Source organism: Phaseolus vulgaris, chromosome 10 (assembly GCF_051622355.1).
Source record: "Phaseolus vulgaris cultivar YP4 chromosome 10, ASM5162235v1, whole genome shotgun sequence".
Taxonomy (NCBI): domain Eukaryota; kingdom Viridiplantae; phylum Streptophyta; class Magnoliopsida; order Fabales; family Fabaceae; genus Phaseolus; species Phaseolus vulgaris.
Window position 1 is genome coordinate 22,748,135 of NC_143507.1, and position 15,520 is coordinate 22,763,654.

Consider the following 15,520-nt stretch of genomic DNA (forward strand, 5'->3'; position numbering starts at 1 on the left):
AAAAAGTACTGTGCTCATTAAACCAAATAAAACATAACATAATACATAAATACATATTTTAATATATTAATTATATTTTCAGTTTCTAATGAATAATTTAAGTTAGAACAAAATTATTTCAAGTGATGGATTGTTTTTAGGGATTTTTTTGTATTAAATAAATTAAATATTTAGTATAAAATAAAATGAAAAATGTTTAGTATAACCTTTTGGTGATGACCATGATCCAACCCAGATAATATTTTCAATTTTAATTAGATATAATATATTATTTTCTTTTAAAAAAACTAAATCCAACCACATTTAATAAAATATCTAATTAGAACTTGAAAAATAGGTATCACCTGATCTACTCTAATAACTAATATATAAATGGAAGATTTTATTTAACTATATTTTTTTACACTGATTTATAATATTTTATAAAATAATAAACAAACTTAAAACTTCCTTAAAATTTATTATGATTTGTTTCTTCATTTTAAATATTATATATATATATATATATTTTAAACATTGTACAATAATTTTTTTAAAATACTAATACATTCAATTGAAGCATTGTGATACATTCAAATGAGGGTAAATTTGGAAATAAGGGATGCTGACATGGCTTTCCCTCTACATCTCTTCATTTTGAGGGGAGAGGATATTTACTGTTCACCGGTATATCCTCTCATTCACTTCCCTGCACATCCCTTGATCCAAACCATGGATATCCACTCACATCCTTCCTCTTGAACAGTACATCCATGGAAGCAAATAGGGGGTTAGGGAGAAAAAGGAGTGGGAGAAGAGTGTTCCTTCCCACAAGGTCATTCAACAAGAAGAAACAATTAAAAACACATTTTAAAATATGATTCTTGTTGAACAACCTTCAAGCCTTTTAAAAGGAACACATAGAAAAATTCTTAAAGAGGTTAATTTAGAACAAGGGAGGAAAAACTTAGAAAAGAAAATTATGTACTCCTCTCTAAAGAAATATTGTGACAAGTTGCCAAAAACAATAGAAAAATAAGAAGAATGGCAACTTAATAGAATTGTTTTTTATACAACTGCTCAAACTAACTCATTTATTTTGTTTGATGACTCTCATAAATGGACATTTGATCCAAGAGAACGAGCATAGTTGTCAACGCAAGAATAAGGCTACTATTCGAGATCGACCCTGTAGATCTAAGGATAGATCCTCTCAAGAAGGAGGAGATGATGGACACCATTCAGCCACATACATCCCCCTAACAATGAAGAAGAAGGAGCATTGGATTTGAGGACAAATCCTTTTCAAGAGGGAGGGGATGATGGAAGAGGCCCAAGCACAAGCCCACATGCAAGCCCACCAAAGGGTAGATTTGGGCCAACCACTAGAGTTATGGCCAAGAGGATCCAAGAAGACGTTCTTTTACATGTTTAAATGCCATAAACTCTAGTGTAGATTAGATTTTAATTTCTTGTCAAAATTAGCATAGGAACTTTATTTGTAATTTTTCTTATAACTAATTTTGGCACCTAAAACACCAACCTAGGTAAACTTAGAGTTTCTAAAAACCTCTAAATTTACCTAGGCTGATCTAGGAAGCCCATGGAGGGGGTGAGCATACAAACTAGACATACCCCTCCCCATGTGCTCATTTAGGATCCACTTTTGGGAGGGAATTCATTTGAATTTCCCTCCACTTTCGTTTGAATTTCCAGCCCTCTAAACACTATAAATAAGAGGGCTTGGCTCATGTATTTGCAAGATTAATATACTTAGTGAATTGCTGCCAAATTGTGCCAATTTCATTTCTTGCCCAAAATCTCCTAGGTTAGGCTTTTAATCTTCACAAATTCGCCCTTTCCAAGTAGAGTTGGCCTCACCACTCTCAATCCCTACCTCTCATGCACCTTCAAGGTCACCACCACTCTTAGGAGGACCTTGCTTCATCTTCAATCCATGATGCTTCCGCCATTCACCAAAAAAATCCGAAAACTATGAAGGCACATCTCTATCAATTTATTCTCCAACTTGGTGGTGGACGGTGGTGGTGCAGGGGTTGCGGATGTTGGTCGGCAGCGGCGTGATAGTCTGCCAAGAAGCTGGTAGTAGCGCGACGAATCTCTACGTCTACGTACAAGGTGTATTCTTTCCTTAAATCTTTTTCTTTATAAAAGTGTTTCTTCTTGGAACTTCTATTGCACACAAAAAGTTTCCACCTTTTGTAAACTCATGATTTGGTGTTGTGGTGGTATGGTTGTGCGGGGTCGGTGTGGTGAGTAGTGACTTTTGGAATGCCGGAGGGTTCTAAGGGTTTCCTTATCCCATGGACTTATTTGAAGGATTGTGAAATATCTCCTGCGAAGACGATATATGATAAGCCTGGCCAAAAGAAAACTTTTGCTTAGGGTTTGGAAACTACATGTGATATTCCTTTGTCTGAATTACCCACTCCTTGTATTAAGGAAGACATGATTGTGGTCCGGATAGATGAGGCAGATTACTTTGTTGGACTTGAGGATTGCAAGACCAATCTTCATGGTCGAGTTATTCTTTCTAAGGGGGATAAACCCCTTACACACCTAAATTTAACTAAACAATTGCAGCCGGTGTGGAAGGCTCTTGGACCGTGGAAAGCAATTCCTCTTGGGAAGGGTTTCTATGAGTTTAAGTTCGCTTCTTTAGAATACATGGGATGGGCCCTCGGGATGGGTTGCTTGAAGTTATCTCCAAGTTTCTTGAGACTGTTTGCATGGACAAAAGACTTTGTTCCAGCTACTATGAAGAGTACCAAAACTCAGGTCTGGGTTCGACAATATAGGTTGCCTTTGGAGTATTGGAGATCAAGGGCGATTTTTTCCTTCATCAAAGGTCTTGGTACTCCTTTTTCTTTGGATGAGAATACTATGAGAAAGAAGAGGGGTATGTTTGCTAGAGTTTTGGTGGATATTGATATGTTGTCCCCTCTTCCCAATCACCTCTTGGTTGAACGTCCGAACTACACTTTTGTAGTTGGTGTGGAATATGAATGACTACCTCCTCTTTGCTATCATTGTAAGATGATAGGGCATAAGCTTGCTCAATGTCGAGTCATACATGATCAGGGTCGTGTTCCTGGGCCTCAACAAAAATCTTCTCAGAAGATAGTTTCTGATGAACAAGATAAGGGGAGGACTATGGCTCATAAACAACGTCAAGAATATCGAAAGAAAGATTCGCAGCTGAAGCTCGTGGAAGGCCCCACAAATAATTCAAACTTTGTTGTTCCTAGCGAGGCTAATGCTGGGTCACCCTTGGGTCACCTTGCTTCGATAAACCAGGAGGACTGAAGGATAATTTTGCTGATATGCCTCCTCTTGAGGATGCCTCATATCACGAATCCAGGAAAGGATTATCCATTCATACTTCGGATTTTCCAGAACAAGGAATGCTACCAACTGTTATGTAAGGCAAGGTCTCAGAGTCTCATGCTCCTATTGAGGATCTTCGTGTGGAGGTCTCACCTCCTGTGGGGGATCCATCTCTTCAGAGGGCTACTTCACATGTAGTTTGTACGACACCATTCACTACTCCTATGAATGGTCATCATATGTCTGCAATTGTGACTGTACCATCCCCGTTGTTGGTCCTGCGAAATCACTTTTCCTCTCTCGAGGGTTTGGAAACTACAAATGTGGGAGGTGATCCTTATATTGGTACATCTACTGCCATTGTTGAATTTAATTTTGACCATATCTCTGTTGAAAATCATATTGGGTCAAAATTTTGGGTTGATCCTAATGAGATGGAGGATGATGCCAATGATACTGGGGAGGAGATAGTTCATACTAAAAGAAAACTCGGGAGACCACCTAAGGGGACTGGTAAAGCCAAACAAATTGCTAAGATAGTTCTCACCATAACGTAGCAATGAAGGTCTCTTCTTTTTTCTAGAACGTTAGAGGATTAAGAAACCACAAAACTATGGAGATGTTGCTTAGTTTACTTAAACTACATAAACCTCTTCTAGTTTTTCTTGCTGGACCAATGGTGTCGTACATTGATGCTTTTAAAGTCCTTTTCAAATTTGTTGATATGCATTTGGTGGCTATGTCTCCTATTGTTAATAAGTTTGCAAAGCTTTGGTGTTTGTCGGTCCCTAATCTGGTCCAAAATTTCTTGGTAAATGATCAGTTTATTTCTGTATCTTGCTATCTGCTTGATAAATGTTTTAGCTTTGTAGGTGTTTATGGTGTTAACACATACTTGGCTAGACTGTTTTTATGGAGGGATCTTAGTTCCTTCATAGGGACTTGGTGTATTTTGTGAGATTTTAATGTTGTGCTATTGACGGATGAATGTAAAGGGGGGTAGCTCTTAATCAGGTTTCTTGTAATGATTTCCTTGATTGGATTAATACTAATGATCTTGCTTGTATGCTTTTTACTGGATCTGGTTATACTTGGTGTAATGGAAGAAGAGGGCTGCATATAATTCATAAAAGACTGGATAGGGCTTTATGTAATGGAGTATGTTTGGATGAATCGGATTCATGTTTTTATCAGGTTCTTGTTAGGAATTGTTCTGACCATTCCCTTATTCTTGCTAGTCTTGCCAGTAAGTATTTGAAGAAGTTTAACAATTTTCGTTTCTTTTCCATGTGAATTCAGGACAGTTCATGTTTGAAGTTTATTCATGACTCTTGGAATAATAAGGTTGTTGGGTGTCCTATGTTTATTTTGCAACATAAGTTAAAAAGGTTGAAAACTGAGCTTCGTGATTGGAATAAAAACTCTTCTGGTAATGTTTACAATGTAGTTATTTTTAAGCAGGGTCTCCTCCTTGATATTCAACAAAATTTAGATATTGCTAGTATGTTTGATATTGATGGGTTTCTCTGTCAAGAAAAGATATAAGGAGGAGCTTGATCATGCTCTTCACTGTCAATATTTGTTTTGGAAAGAAAGAGGTAAGATGCTTTGGTTTAAAGATGGGGGATAAAAATACTGCTTTTTTCCATGCTATGGTTAAAAGGCGAAATAGTTCCCCTTACATGTTAACCCTTCGACTCTTACATTCCCTTCACTGTTTCATTCCCTCTCTGCGCATCCTTTCAAACATCTTTGCTTTGAATTACTTTCTTCTCCCAAATACCTCGTCTCTTCTCAACAATCATTCAAGGTATGTTCTTTACCCCGTAACTGTCTTTGCCCTATTATTTCTTAATCTGCTCATAACTACGCTGAGACTGTTTATATTTCTTGCACTTACGATCGTTGCTCTCTATTTTCCTGCTTATTTGCTTTGTTTTTTTCAAAACGCGTGCATTTTCTTCTTTTGAGTTTTGCATTTGTTTTTCTTCTCTGTTTTAGCTTTCCTCTGTAAGATGGATTAACCAACCCCGAATTAAAAAATCATTTACCCTTGGGCTTCTAGTGACCTATTAGGAGAGACTTCAGAGTTCACTACCTCTGCGAGCATAGCAACCTATAGGAAAAGCGAACACCCTAAAAAGAACTGCCTCTTTAGCAAAGAGCATGACAAGTTTGTCAAAGTCATGCCTTGCAGGTGGGTGAGCCGGTCTGTTGCGACGAGTCATTGGAGCTAGAGGGACCGTTCTATTTTATCTATTCCACCATCTTTAAAAAGCTTCTCCTTCGCCTACCCTTTCCCAACTTTGAGCGGGCTCTTCTCACCGAAATTAATGTCGCCCCTGCCCATCTACTTCCAAATAGTTGGGCGTTTGTTCGGGCGTTCTCCATCCTGTGTCACCACTTTGGCCATTTGCCCTTAGTGGATGTCTTCCTCTATTTTTATGAAGCCAAAAGCCCAGGTCGAAAGATGTGGGTGAGCTTCAATGGGGTTGCTGGGAAAGTTTTGCTAACTCTCTTCCAGCAATCGTACAAGGGCTTCAAAGGTATGTTCTTCAAGATCCGCTGCAACAAAAGCGATCTGACCCTTTTCGATGGGTTTCCCCTATACTGGACACGGAAACCTGGGCTCAAGAAACCCAATTGCCTTGAAGACTTACCCACACGGAAACGAGATCTGTGCGACTTCCTCTCCAAACTTCAAGTAGTATTTAGCTTTGTCGAGCTGATTAAACACGAGTACAACCCTACAGCCCTTAAGGCTTACATAGGTATCCCCTTCCCCTTATACCTGTTAGCGTTACTTTGCTTGTGTGTGTTTATTTAAATTCTTATATGCTTCTCTTTCAATGTAGGCATGGTGCTGGATGCTTAGAAGAGGAAACACCTGGCTATTGGGGCCATACAGAAAAAACTGCTCCAGGCCCTTCTGCTAAGGATAATAAACTGAAAGCGGTGGTCGAGGTTGCCCCTTCTAAGGACGAGGAGACTTGCTCGGGTCTTGTCTTCAAGAGGAAGCACAAAGTCGACGCCGCTATCCCGGTGCCTTCAGACTCGAATGGCCGAGCTCCTTCCTACTAGGAATGTCCCCCCAGCTCCTCCCTCCCTACGACATCGTGGTGCAAGAGGGCAGAGGTGAAAGCGCTTCGGAGGGAGACCAATGGGATTCCTCTGCTGATCTGTCTTCCTTCCTGCAAAAGATGTTGCAATCTGCCAAAGTTAAGGAGAGGCTGGAGAACTTGGAGGATGACTCCCTGCTGAAGCATATGTAAAGGAAACTAGGGGAAACCCTAGTTGCGAACATCCTTCTCCTTGCCAAAATGAAGAGGGCAAAGGAACTGAGCTCAAACCACTGAGTTATTGGTCTTACCCTAGAGGTGGAAGAGCTTCGAAGAAATGACCGAGAAACCAAAACCCTCTTGTTTGAGAAATCCCAAGAGGCCTTGAGATTGTACGCCAGGAACGACGACCTCCACACTGAGGTGGATGGGCTGAAGAGGGAGCTAACTTGCAGAGATGAGGAGATGGCTCAATAGAGGGAGGAGTTGGCTAAACTGAAGGAGGAGTTGGCCCGCAAGGATGAACTCTTCCAATAAACCAAAGACAAGCTTACTAGCGATGCAGCCGATTCCTATGCAGCGGGCTTTGAGGATGCCATGGTTCAGGTTGCTTGCGTGCATCCTGAGGTGGATCTTTCTCAAATGGGCTTGAACAAAACTATTGCAGATGGGCAATTGGTGGATGCAGAATAGTGATGATCCTTCCCCTATTGCCTTTATTTTGTAACTTAATGAACATCTGATCATTCTGTATATATGTATGAAAGTCTTCATTTTCCAATTTGTCCCCTCTATGTTTAAGCGCCTTATTCTTTTCAAACTTACACCCTATGTTTGACTTCGGCTGACTTGTATGTTTGAAACGAGTCTGTCAACTAACAATGCACCAATGATCGTCCCTACCTAAGTAGCACGATCCTCTACGAACTTACTTCTGCACTTGATGTCCCTTGCCTTTCTCGACCGTTGCATTTTCACCCAAAGGGGGAGGTTTACTAGAAACCATACTATTTCTCGACCTTGGCGTATAAAGGCAAGGGAGAGGTTCACTATTTTCGACCTTGACGTATAAAGGCAAGGGAGAGGTTCACTGTGCTCGACCTTGGCGTATAAAGGAAAGGGAGATGTTTACTTGGAACCTTACTTTTCTCGACCTTGGCGTATAAAGGCAAGGGAGATATTCACTGTTCTCGACCTTGGCATTTAAAGACAAGGGAGATGTTTACTTGGAACCCTACTATTCTCGACCTTGGCGTATAAAGGCAAGGGAGATGTTTACTTGTAACGTACTGTTCTCAACCTTGGCGTATAAAGGCAAGGGAGATGTTTGCTTGGAACCCTACTTTTCTCAACCTTGGCGTATAAAGGAAAGGGAGAGCTTCACTGTCCTTGACTTTGGTGTATAAAGGCAAGGGAGATGTTTACTGTTCTCGACCTTGGCGTATAAAGGCAAGGGAGAGGTTCACTTAAACTTTATTGTTCAATATATAGCAAACACATTTTTCAACTAACTTTTTATTAGGTGACCTCATTAAAAAACCATGATTAGTAAAAAAGTGTCCCCTTAACTGCGTACAATGACATGATTAACTGAAATAAATTGAGATTGGCCCCATTCTATGTTCGGGGAATCGTCCTGCCCTCCAAGGTCTCGAGTTTGTACGCTCTGTTACCGAGCACCTCTATTACGCGGAATGGACCAGTCCACTTGGGAGACAACTTGTTCTTCAGCTGGTATGGGTGAGCTTTTAGTATTACCAAGTCAACGACCTAGAACTACCAGGGTTTCAACTTGGACTTGTGTTTATACTCCACCCTTCTCTTCAAGGCTTCGACCTTGATGCACTTTTCCTCCCTGACCTCGTCTAACAGGTCTAAGTTTACCCTCCTTTCCTCGTTAGTCTCCTCGACCACGAAGTTCTGGAAACAAGATGAACCTTCCAGGATCTCAACGGGAATCATGTTATCTGAACCATACACCCGGCTAAAAGGTGTCTCCTTAGTGGTGGATTGAGGAGTGGTATGGTAAGCCCACATAATTTTGGGGACCTCGTCCGCTTAAGTTCCATTGGCTTTCTCCAATCTTCTCTTTAGGCCCCTGAGCAAGACTCGGTTGGCGGATTCGACTTGCCCGTTCGTCTGGGGGTGCTCGACTAATGCGAACACCTACTTGATACCGAGCTCCGTGCATATATTGCCCAACTGCTGACTTGTGAATTGGGTGCCATTGTCAAACACTAAACGTTTTGGGACTCCAAAACAACAAACTATGTTCTTCCACATGAAATGTTGAACCTTGTGAGCTATGATTTGTGCAACAGGCTCGACCTCTATCCACTTGGTGAAGTACTTGATGGCGACCACGAGGTACTTCATCTGACGAACTGCTAGAGGAAACGGTCCCAGGATGTCAATCCCCCAGGTGTGAAAAGGCCATGGGCTATGGATCGACTGCAATTCCTCCGGGGGTGCATGATGCCAATTGGTGTGGTGTTGGCACTGCTTGCATCGTTGTGCGTACCTCGTACAGTCCTCCTTCATGGTTGGCCAGTAGTACCCCGCCCGAATGGCTTTTGAAGAGAGAGCTCACCCGCCGATGTGACTCCCACATATACCTTCATGGAGCTCTACCATGATACACGTGCACTATTCACCACTCACATAGGACATGATAGAGTGAGTGTAGCCATGTCTAAACAAATTTCCATCAACTAGGGTATACCTACTTGCGTTTTTCTTGACGATCCTGACTTCCGCTGGCTCTAGTGGGAGCAAACCATCACCCAAGTAGCATCTATAGGGTGTCATCCAGGTTTCACCCTTGTCGACTAGGTAAACGTGTAATGAATCTCTCTTTAATAAGTCGTATGTGCTTATCCTAGGTGCCCTCAACATTTCATGAGTCAAAGACCGGTGACCTCTTCTTTCGCCTTCCGAGACGTTTACCTGCTGTACCTCTTCTATGCAGCCTGTTGTGGTTCTGGGTGTCTTTAGGGTTTCCTGAATGATTGTCCTCTGCCTGCCCCCCTTGCCCGAGCTGACGAGCTTTGCTAGTAAGTCAGCTCGGGCATTTTGTTCTTTGAGACCTGTACTAACTTGAACACAACAAAAGCCTTTCTCAAGAGCTTGACATACTCCAAGTATGCGACCATCTGAGGGTCCTTGGCCTAATACTCACCCGTAATCTGCCCAGTTATCAATAGTCAGTCACTCTTCACTAACATACTTCTAGCACCCATTTCCTTGGCTAGCAACATTCCTGCCACCAATGCCTCATATTCAGCTTGGTTGTTACTAGCCTTGAAGGTGAACCGTAGGGCCTGCTCGATCAGTAACCCATTTGGCCCTTCCAAAATGACGCCAGCCCCACCGCCCTATTGGTTGGAAGACACGTCCACGGAGAGGACCCATACGAAAATATGTTTCTTCTTGATGTGCGGCCGCCGAGAAGAGTTCTACCACGAAGTCAGCATAAACCTGACACTTGATATGTCCTCTTGGTTCATACTGTACATCGAATTCGGACAACTCAATCGCCCAACGCACCATCCACCCTGGCACGTAAACCTTCTATAACACCTTGCTTATAGGAAGGTTTGTCATCACACTCATAGTGAAACTCTGGAAGTACTGGCGGAGCCTTTGTGCTGCAAACACTACTGCTAGAGCTGCCTTTTCGATGGCCTGATAGCGCACCTCGGGCCCTTGCAAGACTTTACTGATAAAGTATATAGGTCTCTGCACGTGGTCCTGCTCCTGGACGATGACCGAACTAATCGCCCGCTCCATAATGGCGAAGTATAGGCAGAGTGGAGTACCTGACAGCGGCTTGCACAACACTGGAGGACTGGCCAGATATTCTTTTAGCTTGAGGAACGATTCTTCACACTCGCTTGTCCACGCAAACCTGTTGTTCCTCTTCAAGCACTGGAAATAGGGATGCCTCCTATCCCCTCCTGCCGATACAAACTGGGACAAGGCGATCATTCATCCTGTCAATTGTTGCACCTCTTTCACCGAGATCGGGCTCCTCATAGCTATAATCGTTGTACACTTCTCGGGATTCGCCTCTATTCCCCGCTCAGTGAGTAGGAACCCTAAAAACTTCCATGCCTCTACCCCAAACACACACTTTTCGGGGTTCAGCTTCAACCTATACATGGTTACTGTGGTGAATAGCACCTCTAGGTCGGCGATGTGTTGGTCCTTCACTTGGGAGGTGACGACCATATCGTCCACATACGCCTGCATGTTTCGCCCTATCATAGGGGCGAGTACCCTGTCCATAAGCCTCTGATAGGTCGTGCCAGCGTTCTTGAGCCCAAAGGGCATCACCTTAGAGCAATAACCGAAGAGCTCTGTCATAAATGTTGTTTTGCATTCATCTTTGGGATGCATTCGGATCTGGTTGTATCCGGAGAAGGCATCCAGAAAACTGAGAAGTCTGCAGCCTGATGCGTTGTCCACTAGGGCATCATGAGTCCTTTGGGCAGGCTTTGTTTAGATCTGTGAAGTCGACGCACATCCTCCACTTCTCGTTGGCTTTCTTGACCAACACTACGTTTGCTAGCCACTCAGGGTATTGCATCTCCCTTATGTGACCAACATTCAACAACTTCTGAGTCTCATGCCCGATGACCAGGCGCCTTTCATCGTTAAACTTCCTCATCCTCTGGCGTACAGGTCGGACCTGCGGATCCATGGTGAGACGATGACACAAGAAATCGGGGTCGATGTCGGGCATGTATGAGGCAGACCATGCAAAGGCATCCAAATGTCGTGCTATAACCTCGACGATCTGGTCCTATGTTTTCTGGCCCAGAGACGTGCCGAGCTTGAATTTCTTTCCCCTGATCTCCCTTTCCAGCACCTCCTCTATAGGCTCGGGTCGCCTCTCCCGAGCCATCTCATCTCGGGCAATCCCTTCCCCCCTTTGAAGTTGGTTGGTGACTGAGCACACGCCTCTCTTCGTCTTTAGGATATTCTCATAGCACTTTTTTGCCGCCTTCTAGTCGGACTTGATTGTAATCACTTCTCCCTCGAGGGAAGACAACTTCATCTTCATATGCCTCGTCGAGGCCACTGCTTCTATCCTATTTAGGGCAGGTCTGCCTAAAAGGATGTTGTAAGTTGAATGAGCTTTGATGATGGGGTATCTTATATTGACGGTTTGGGATGTGGTGCTGTCTGTGAAAATCGTCCTCAGCTCCACATGCTCTCTCACCTCCACCTGATCTCCAGCGAAACCGTATAGGCAACCGTCGTAAGGTCTCAATTGGTCAGGCGACAACTGCAACTTATTGAAAGTCGACCATAACATCACATTTGCCGAGCTCTCCTGGTCGACGAGGACTCGGTGCACTCTTCTCCCTACTGTCACCATAGAGATCACCACCGGGTCATTATCATGTGGGACCACATCCTGTAGATCAGCCTTCGTGAAGTAAAGATCGGGCTCAAGGGACTGGTCAGGCTCCCTTGCTTCCACTGCCATTACCTCTCTGGCGTACTTCTTTCGTTGGGAGGCAGTGCACCCTTCTCCCGAAAATACTCCAGATATCGTATTGACCTCCCCATGGACCGGTATGTCATGCCCCTGATCTCCTGCTAGGGCTACTGACGTCGGGGCTTCCTGATTTTCTTCTAGGTATTCCTTAAGAAAACCATCCCTCACCAACTCATCTAACTAGTGTCCGAGTGCTAAGCAGTTGTGCAGGTTGTGGCCGAAGGCTTGGTGGAATTCGCACCAAGTTTCCTTGCTTGGCCCCAATCTTCTGTCGGTCTTTGGAGGTGACTTCAGCTTGTCGGCCACGTTGGGGATAACGATAAGCTCCTTGAGGTCTATTCTGAAATTGTGTCTGGTGGGCGCGCCTTCCCTCGTTCGTGCCCTGGTCTGATGCTTTCTCGGCTCGTATGGCGCCTGCCTAGCCAGGGGTTTCTTCTCTATCATAGCCTCATGCACCCTCATGGGCCGAGGTCTTGTCGGTCCAACACTTTCACGTTTTTCTGTCACCTCCTCCATTGCGCCGATATGGGCAACAAATCGGAGAATAATCTCGCTAAATGTCTTTGGACGACACCGTATCAGAGAATCACTGAAAGGTCCTGATAGCATTCCCCGCCTGAAGGCGTGCACCATCATGGCTTCGTCTTTGGTGTGCAAGTTTACCACCAATGCCCCGAACCGATTCAGGAAGTCTTTCAAGGGCTCTCCCTGGTATTGTTTCAGATCGAAGAGGTCGAAGGAGATGGGGGTGGGGCCCGATTAACAATGAACTATTCCCTGAACAATGTTGAGAACTAATCAAATGAAGTAATGTGTCTATTGGGGAGACTGATGAACCAGTCCAATGTTGTGCCTGAGAATGTTCTCATAAACAACTTGTAGTGCATAGCGTCAGATCCTCCTAAGATCATCATTTGGGTGTGGAAGGCCGTGATATGGGCCTCCGGGTCTTCGATACTTGTAAAGGTGATTTTTGGAGTCATGAAATTTGTGGGTATCACTACATTCATGATCGCCTGGGAAAAACGCATGGGGCAAGCCCTAACTGGGAAGGTTGGGGTTTTCTCCCCTGTTGCATGCTCCCCTATACGTTGCAGTTCTCTGCCCAGTTCTTCATTGACCTTGCGTAACTCCTCGTTGTCTGTTCGTGACGTGTCCAGATCAACCTGGAATCGATTTTGACTGGCTGTCTGCTCGGCCTGAACCTCAGCCATAATCCTATCATGATCAACTTTGGACGCCGCCACTGTTTGTTGAAGAGTGCGAATGGTCTCCATGAGTTGTTGCATGGTGATGTTGCCGCCTTCCTCAAGTGTAGATGTACCTTGTCTCGTATTTCTCATGTTGCTAGATGGCTCAAAACACGATTGTGGATGAGACCTAGTTTTATCGGACCCCACGGTGGGCGCCAAATGTTCTAGTCGATTGACCTGGTCGCCGGTTGACTTCAAAGGCAAGCGGTGACTCCTCCTTTTCTAGTGGATTTTGTACTTCCCTTAGACGTTGGAAGGTGGCTCCGTTGAAATAGAGGGGGCCTTACTTGTTGATTGAACTCCGATGATCAAGTCAGTTCAGGGCTTATAGAAACAATGAGTAAGTAAGCAAGTAGTTTTAGTCTTAGAAACGGTGTACCTTTACCAGGGATCTCAACTCCCTTTTATAGACTGCTTTTAGGTTACCTCATTGAAACAACCCCTCTTTCACCAGAGCCTTATCTCTAGTTAAATTCGGTTTGCTGGGAGGACATTTTGTTACGTTGTTACACAATCTTAGCACAACAACCATCCATAATCTTCCTCTTTGGAGTGCAAAATCTTAACAGCATGGCTGCCAGGGTACCAACTCATGTACCAGCGTTATGGGGCCCATCTGTTCTGTAGGAGCCCTAGTCCTTTACGTATCATGCATGCAACTTTCCCCTAAAAACCCTAGCTTTCTTGGGCCTTGGTGTCTTCAGGGGATATTTGCTTGTACTAGACTCGAATGTACTATACACACCATATGCATGCATTTTCTCGCTAACTAGGTTTTTCATATATACGGGTTTCAACACACGCATCTTTGAGCCCCACTTACATGGTCCACTATCATGACCAGACCACCGAGCCGACCTACTCTACAGGTGCCGATGTCCAATGCCGATTTCCGATGTCTAGTTCAGTACATTACTTAAATAAAATTTTGCAATGAATAAAATTCCTAAATTATTTGAAATAATAAACAAATATAAATTTTAGATTGTTAAATGTCATACTTAAATAAAAATATATAATAAATAAAATACTTAAATTATTTAAAATTTTAAACAAATATATATCCTAAATTATTTAATGTTCTACTTAAATAAAATATTTAAAATATATTAAACTTTTAAATTATTCAAAATCTTAATAAATACTAATTCTGAATTATTTAATATCTTACTTAAATGAAAATCAAAAATAAATAAAATTTCTGAAATATAAAAACTCCAAAATAAACGCAAAGCCACTTATATTATGTCATACTTAAAATAAATCACAAATAAATTCTAATTCTAATTATTTCCAAATCCTAAATAAATACAAAATCTTATATTATTTTATTTCTTACTTAAATAAAAAAATAAAATAAATAAAATCTATAAGTTTTTCAAAATCCCAAATAAATATAACTCCAAAATTTGTAATATCATTTTTAAATAAAAATTGTAAATGAATAAAATTCCTAAATATATCAAGATGCTAAATTATTTAATGTTATCTTTAAATAAAAATATAAAATAAATAAAATTTTAAATTTTTCAAAATCTTAAATAAATATAAATCTTAATTATTTTATTTTCTTGAAATAATAATCTAAAATAAGTAAAATTTATAAAACTTTCAAATTATAAATAAATAGAAACCTAAATTATTGGATAAAAATCCAAAATAAATTAAATTTCAATATTATTTAAAATCATAAATAAATACATACCCTAAATTATTTTTTCATACGTACTTAAAAATCTGATATAATTAAAAGTTTTAAATTATTTTAAATCTTAAATAAATTTAAATTTAAATTATTTAATGTCCTACTTAAATAAAAAAATTCAATAAATAAAATTGATAAATTATTAAAAGTTTTAAATAAATACAAATCCTAAATTATTTAATATTACTTAAGTATAAATATGAAATAATTAAAATTCGTAAATTAGTCAAAATTCTAAATAAATACAAATCATAAATTATTTTATGTCATAGTTAAATAAAAAAATCAAATAAACAAGTTATCAAAGTTTTTAGAAATCTTAAATTATTTTATTTTCTATTTAAATAAAAATATAAAATAAATATTTTTTTTTTCAAAATCCTAAATTATTATAAATCCAAAAAAAATTAATGTCATTCTGAAATAAAGAATAAATTTTTTATTTTTTTCAAAATCATAAGTAAATACACATCTAAAATTATTTAATTGTATTCTTAAATAAAAATATAAAATTAATAAATTTTTTAAGTTTTTAAAAATCCTAAATTATTGTATTTCCTACTTAAATAATAATCTAAAATAAATAAAATTTCTTAAAATTTCAAAATCCTAAATGAATACAAAACCTAAATTATTTAATGTTATACTTAAATAAAAATCCAAAATAAAT

General features: G+C 40.9%; 1 protein-coding gene across 1 annotated transcript; it reads left to right on the top strand.

Annotated features, from left to right (window-relative positions):
• The first annotated feature begins 2,448 nt into the window (after window positions 1-2,448).
• Window positions 2,449-3,009, top strand: LOC137817876 (uncharacterized). The gene has a single exon (XM_068621102.2). The coding sequence runs from the start codon at window positions 2,449-2,451 to the stop codon at window positions 3,007-3,009; it is 561 nt and encodes a 186-aa protein (XP_068477203.2).
• Window positions 3,010-15,520: the final 12,511 nt, after the last annotated feature.

What these genes read in the sequence shown, in the direction of transcription:
- LOC137817876 (XM_068621102.2), top strand. Translation starts at nt 2,449, where the DNA reads ATGATTGTGGTCCGGATAGATGAGGCAGATTACTTTGTTGGACTTGAG.